The 6,906-nt window shown below is 52.8% G+C and overlaps 1 protein-coding gene across 1 annotated transcript in view; it reads left to right on the forward strand.

The window, feature by feature from the left end:
• RFTN2 (raftlin family member 2) overlaps nt 1–5,711 on the forward strand; it is a 36,503-nt gene extending 30,792 nt beyond the window's left edge. The window contains 1 exon segment of the mRNA XM_077319343.1: nt 4,970–5,711. Coding sequence (XP_077175458.1) covers nt 4,970–5,218 — 249 coding nt within the window. The 3' untranslated portion in view covers nt 5,219–5,711.
• The last annotated feature ends 1,195 nt before the right edge of the window (nt 5,712–6,906 follow it).

Here is a 6,906-nt window from a genome sequence, read left to right on the forward strand (position 1 = left end):
AAAAGTCCCCTCTGGGAGCGGCACCCCTACCCAGTGCTGTCCTTGGGAGTGCAGCTACAGTGCCTCCAAGAAGCATCCGGTCCAGCTTTGGAACCTCACCCTTCCCGTCCTCTTAATCCCAGCCTGCTGTCCCTGGGCTGATATCACATCTGGGACAAACCCGCTCCCCACCTACCATTTACCAGTTGTAGCCGGGCTCCATGACGTGGTTGTGAGTGAAGAAGGCAGCAACACACACGCCCCCCTCCCCCAAAAAGGCAGGCATCGGTCTCGCTGGAAGTTGGTTGGACTGAGCAGCGGTTGGGCGGTTCAGGATGCTTTGGCGCTTCAGGACGCTTCAGCGATCATGGAAACCCACCAAAGCGCCCAACCCTATGAGCTGCCAGCTGCAGCTCAGGAAATTCCTGGGATTTTTTTGGGGGGTGGGATGCCTGGGGGGGGGGCTCAGCAGGGACGTGATGCCATGGGGTCTGCACTCCCAAGCAGGGGAAGTGTTTCCTGGTGGCTGGAGGTCAGGAGTAACTCTAGAAAACCCAGGCCTCACCGGGAGGCTGGCAACTGTACGTGCTGCTGTTTTTTTCCATCGTGACCAACTAAGAAGCCAGGCTCTTTGCAACTGTGGCCATTTCCATGAGTGCAATGCTATTGTTTGAAGCCATCTGACTGTCCTCACAGCTACCCAGGCCTCCAGGTAGGCTTAGTGGCCCCCCTCTGGTTTCCAGAAGATCTCCGGTACATCCTGGATCACTGCCAGCTTAGCAGCACATGCTGCACAAGAAGCAGACAAGAGGTCTTCGACTTATGAAATGTCATCCCCCCCCCTTATTTTTGTACACAAACCTTGATTAAGAGCTCTGGAGAAGCCAACAGCCTGCATGTTCTTGATTTTAGGTGGCACCTTTAAGAATGACAAGGTTTTATTCTGTGTGCATGCATACTTCTTCAGATATATTGAGACAGAAATCACCAATCATTGCATATATTTAGAGGTGTGGAGGGTGTTGTCAGGACTGACCCCAATTCCATGCCCAAGTGATCCCTTCACCAACCATCTCCAGAATCTGGCCTGGCCTGGAGGAAATTCACCTACCATCCCACAGTGGCGATCAGCAGTTCCCTGGGTATGCAAGGAAGGGCCAAAAGAGACAAATACTGGCCCATCCCTTCCTGCCCACCCACCCACAATCTGCCTAAGTTCATAAAATCACCATTTCTCTCAGATGACTCTCTAGCCTCTGCTTAAAAACTCCCAAAGAAGGAGAACCCACCACCTCCCGAGGAAGCCTTTTCTACTGAGAAACAGCTCTGTCAGGAACATCTTCTGGATATGTAGCCGAAAAATTCTTTGGAATTAATTTCAACCCACTGGTTTTGGTCCAACCCTCTGGGTCAACAGAAAACAACTGTGCTCCATCTTTTATATCAGGGGTAGTCCACCTGTGGTCCTCCAAATGTTCATGGACTACAATTCCCATGAGCCCCTGGCAGCGTTTGCAAATGCTGGCAGGGGCTCATGGGAATTGTAGTCCATGAACATCTGGAGGACCACAGGTTGACTACCCCTGTTTTATATGACAGCCCTTCAAGTATCTGAAGATGGTGATTATATCACCTCTTAGTTGCCGTCTCTCCAGGCTAAACAGACCCAGCTTCTTCCCCCAGTCCATCCGCTGTTCATTTCCCCTACATGCACATACTGCTTTAACCCTCCCTGCTTCTCTCTTCATATTGCAGGCGAGTGCTCTTGAAAAGAGAAGCAAAGACAGGTTTGGAATCCAGTATGCACCTTACCCATTTTCTGGGAAAGTTTATTGGAGGATGTTTTACGCAGCAAGTTTAATACACGAGAAGTTTCCTTCCTTTTGTTCTTACCTCAAGGGTTGTTTGCTTTGGTTTCTGTTTTTAATAAGACTTTTCAGCTGCAGGAAATCAAGTGTGAGTTAGAGAAAGAAATGCCGAAAATGAAGAATAAGAGGAAATGTTGACTCCCTGGAAAAATGAGGGGAAGTTGACCAGGGGGGGGGGGGGGACATGGAAAGGTGGTTTGCATGAGCAAGCATTTTAAAGGAAATGTGAAAACCACAACTCAGCTACTGTAGGAAAGAGACTGTCCAGGACACCTGCCTCTGTCTTTGGGTCCACACATTGCAAGCACTCTGTTGCAGGGAGGGGAGCAGCCCTGCCTGGCCACATGACTAGCCAGTCCAGTCCAGAACAGGCTAGCAGGCCCAGCTTCAGGGTTCAGTGTGGCCAGATCCCACGAGTCACCCTGTCCTGGGTGGGGATGGGCCCCCCTTTCTGCTGGGTGGGGGAGGCGCCTGGCTGCTCTATCTCCCTGGCATGTCTAAGTTTGGAGAGAAGAAGAAGAGCTGGGGTTTGGCCTTTTTACTACCTGACGGAGTCCCAAAGCGGTGTACAATCGCCTTCCCTTCCTCTCTGCACAACAGACACCCTGTGAGGTAGATGGTGCTCTGAGAGAACGGAGACTGGCCCATGTGGAGGAGTTCCCCAGATTAGAGGCCAGCACTCCTTGTTTATTTGGGGCCCCAGCCCTGCTGACCCCTTAACTCTGTGGACTTCTTGGTTTTACTTCCTTTTGGGGGTCTGGCTCCACGTTTTGGGGCACACGTCAAGGCTGGAGAGACTGGGGTGGAGTGGGGAAGAGCAGCAGCCTCTTATCTTCCTTCCTTCTCCACTTGCAGCCAGCTGGGTGAGCTTGGGCCAGTCCCAGTTCACTCAGAGCTCTCTTAGGCCCACCTCCCTCTCGGGATGCCAGATCCTCTTCAGTGATCAGAGCATCAGAAACCTCGCTTTCCTTTTGGAAACTCCCGCCCAACGAAGAGCTCTGGAGAATTCAAAACCTTGTGCGCAGTTTTGTGTCACTTGGGGTGGCCTTAATAAAAAGCTTGTGCGCAGTTTTCGGCGCCCTTGCCCTTCGGGGTGCGGAGAAAAGAGCGGGTCATGGCAGGGTGGGTTCAAAGCCTTTGCCCAGGTCTGCTTTATCTGTACCCTGCTTTTCCTCTGCAAACCCAAAGTGATACAAACGGCGACTTTCAGGCTAATGACTGTTTTTGTAAGCCAGCTAGCAGTGCAAAAACACGAGTCCCCAACAGCTCTCTTTATGTTTCACTCCAGTTAGAGATGCCTTTGGGAAAGGCCACACTTAGGAGGAGTCTCCTAGGCCAGAAGCAAAAAGCATCATCTGTGGCACCGCCAGAGGGCCTTTGCAGAGCTCAGCCTGCCCTTCCTCCCTAGGGCCCTGTCCAGTCAGCCTGCGTCCTCAGCCCCTGGGCCCTGCAGCCACAACACTGGGTCTGCACTTGCAGGGTTGTGTGCTTCGGCCGCCAAAGTGGCGTTCCAGCCCGAAGCGGGGTAGAACGGCCACTTTCACGGCCGAAGCACCCAACCCTAGTCTGGAGCCCCTTCTGGCCTCTCCGGGTGCCACTCTGGATGTTAGCTCCGCCTCATATGAGCCATGCCAGGGAGGAGGCATTGTTGGTTTATTATTTCAATTTCCATTTGCCAGACTCCCCTCCAAGTGTAAAGTAAATGTTTATGACAGATGTAGACCAGCTGGAGCGAGTCCAGAGGAGGGCAACAGAAATGGTGAGGGGTTGGAGACCAAGAGGAAAGGTTGAGGGAGCTTGGTCTGTCTAGCCTCGAGAGAAAGCGACAGAGGGGATATGATAACCGTTTATCATCGACTGGACTAACAACAACCGAGAGCAGCAGAGCTGGTAGTCCACAGGGGACTTAGGCTTTTGACGAGGGGTGAGCACTTTGGCACAGTTAAGCCACGTCGGCAACCACCAAAGCCCAAGGTGGCCAGCATCGTGGCATGGAGGGGCGGCATTGGCGTACCAGCTGGCGACTGCATGCAGGTGCAACTCTGCGCCTGTGTGCGGCCGCCAGCTGGCGCGCTGATGCAACCCCACCCCTCTGTGGCGCTGGCCGCCTCGGGCTTTGGTGGTTGCTGAGGTGGCTGAACCACGCCAAAGCGTCCACCCCTTCAACTGTGCTGCTATCAATTGTATTAACAAGTTTTTTATGTTTTTATATTTGATGTAAACTGGCACAAGCCAGCTGGGCTGAGAGTCATATAGAACAGTGGTCCACGACCTTTTTCAGGCTGCGGACCGGTGGGGGGAGGGCAATCCAGGCAGCGTGCATGCGCGGCAGCCCATGCAAAAACACTTATGCGTGGCAGGTCCGTGCATGCGCATTTGCGCTATGCGCGTCTGCAAATGTGTACACACTGATTTTTGCGCATGCACGGCAGGTCCTTGCATGCACGTTGCCACCATGTGTGGCTGCAAACGCGCATGCACAACACTTTTGCGCACGCGTGAAAGTGCCACACATGCGTTTACGGCCGCGCATGGCGCAAACGTGCATACCCAGACCTGCTGCTCAAGCGCATTTGCGCCAGTGGCCGCGCTTCCCTCTCCCCCCTCCCGCAGAAAGAAGCTTGCTGGGCCGCTTTGGTGGCCGATTTGCTTGTGGCCTGGGAAGTTTCTCACTGCAGGGGGGGCGGGGAGAGGGAGCCGCGGTCCGGCACCAGGCTGCGGCCCGGTGGTTGGGGACCACCGATATAGAAGATGGAGCCATCTGACAAAGGCTGATTCTATGAATTTAGGCAGATTGTAAGTGGGTGGGCAAAGGGATTGTGTCAGTGTCAGGCTCTTGTGGACCTTCCTTGCATGCCCAGGGAAATGCCGATTGCCACTTTGAGGTCAGAAGGCGCACTTCCTCCAGACCAGACTGGCCAGGGATTCTGATATTTTTTGGGGGAATCATTTTGGGCATGGAACTGAGGTCACTGTGGGTGGGCAGGTAGTTGTGAATTTCCTGCATTGTGCAGGGGGGTGGGGGGCTTGGACTGGATGACCCTGGAGTGCCCTTCCAACTCTATGATTCTGATTCAGAATACTTGCCAGTTCATTTGCTAAAAGCGGCCTTCACTTTTCAGAAGAAATCCAGCAAGCAGCTCCAGGAAGAAAAAGGCGGAAGCCCCCGCGTGGTCCCAGCAGTGCCCCCTCCTGCACTGAAGACGCAGCTGGCGGATGAGTTCCCCTTGGCCCCTCCCGTGCCGTGCTGGGCCGAGGGAGGGGGAGTGTCACCCGCAAGCTTCCCTGGCTACAGCAGCAGTGACGGCCTGCTGAGGGAACTGGATGAGGGGCAGTTTGAGCAGGAAGTCACTCAGGTCACATGCATGTGATCAGTGCCGAGAATGGGCGGACTTGTCCTGACTGACAACGTTTGACGCACGGTGGGATCAGAGCTGGCATTTCCAGGCCTGCAAGGGCATTGCCATCAGCTTTTCTGTAGCCAGGCGTAGGCCGTCTCCCCTCACTTGTCTGCAGCTGTGCAAATAGAAAAACAGTGTTTTTTTATAGGACTGAGGCAGGAAAATTATAGGACTGAGTCGGATCAGCCGTACTGGGATATTCCATTCCTAGAGCGGCACTAAGCGCCCTCAAGGGTGGCCCCAGGGATGCTTCTGACAAAAACAACTGCAAGATGGCTACTAATTTCTGCTCCCTTGAGAAAGATGGAGCTTTCTGTAGGACATGAGCATTGCTCTGACATGCTGTTATAAACGATGCGTGGAAGATGAAAACGAAGAGCCAGGGGTTACGTAGAAGCTGCGAATTTTAACTCTACTCCTGTTGGAGCCTAGAACTCGGAGATAATAAACCTATTAAGATAAATCCATGAGTGTCAGGACACTGTTTGTGTTGAGAGATGGAGGTGGTTGAACACAATGCCTCAGATTCAGCTTCCGCAGCCTGGAGGGGCCTGATGAATACATAGACCAGGGGTAGTCAAACTGCAGCCCTCCAGATGTCCATGGACTACAATTCCCATGAGCCCCTGCCAGCATTCGCAAATGCTGGCAGGGGCTCATGGGAATTGTAGTCCATGGACATCTGGAGGGCTGCAGTTTGACTACCCCTGATATAGACATTTGTCCCATACCAAATTAAGACTGTTGCGCAACAATGCCTAGTCTTTGCCACCTTGACAGCTTGCTCCCTATCCAAGGTCAAAGCCCAAATCTTTCCCAGGACTTCCCAGCTCTACACTCCCCTCCTTTGCAGACATGGTGTCAGTGCAGGAGTCGCTGCTTTGTATGGCCTTGCAACTTTGTGCATCCTCAAGAGACAGCTGCATGCAGGAAATGATCCACTATGCCAAAAAGGCACCAGAATCTACATTGCCCAAGTGTGCCTCCTAAATCTGTAATTCGGGACTGCACTTGGTCAAATATTTCTGCAAACTTTGCAGACAAATCTGAAATATAGAAAGGATTAATTACTCCCAAAGTAAAACAGAGAATGCCTGGACATTGGGGGGCTCAGCTTCTGCAGACAGGCTCTGGGCCTGACCACGGCCACGCAGAATGTTGGGAGAGCCTTCCAGGCAGAGAAGGCTGCGGGGAGAAAAGGAGGAGGACACTTAGTTGGAAGGAGTGGGGGAGGAAGACCGATAGATAAGGGATGGGGGCAGAGAGAGAAAAGAGGGAACTGCGATTTGGAAGAAATACTTTCTAACACAACTTCAGAAGGACAGGAGGATACCCCAGGTGGGATGTGATGCTCTGTTCTACGAGCATACCCGAGCCAATAACAACCCTTTCCCTGGGAGTCCCTCAGGGGCCTTCCAGAGCAGCCAAAAGACATCTTTCCCTATGACCTGGCTCGTTCGTTGTTCCCTCTTTGCTCCCAACACAGAAGCAACATGGCAGAAGACGTTGTGCTGTTTGAAAAGCAATCAAAGGCTTCCAGACAGAGATCTCCAGTCAACATGTCTGTGCTACTGTCCTTCTGAGATAGCCCCCTTGCTTGTTATTACCCCAGCTGGCCTTCACATTTGCACACTGAAACTTCTTGCATTTTTGTCTCC

This window comes from Paroedura picta, chromosome 2 (genome assembly GCF_049243985.1).
Source record: "Paroedura picta isolate Pp20150507F chromosome 2, Ppicta_v3.0, whole genome shotgun sequence".
NCBI classification, from domain to species: Eukaryota; Metazoa; Chordata; class Lepidosauria; order Squamata; family Gekkonidae; genus Paroedura; species Paroedura picta.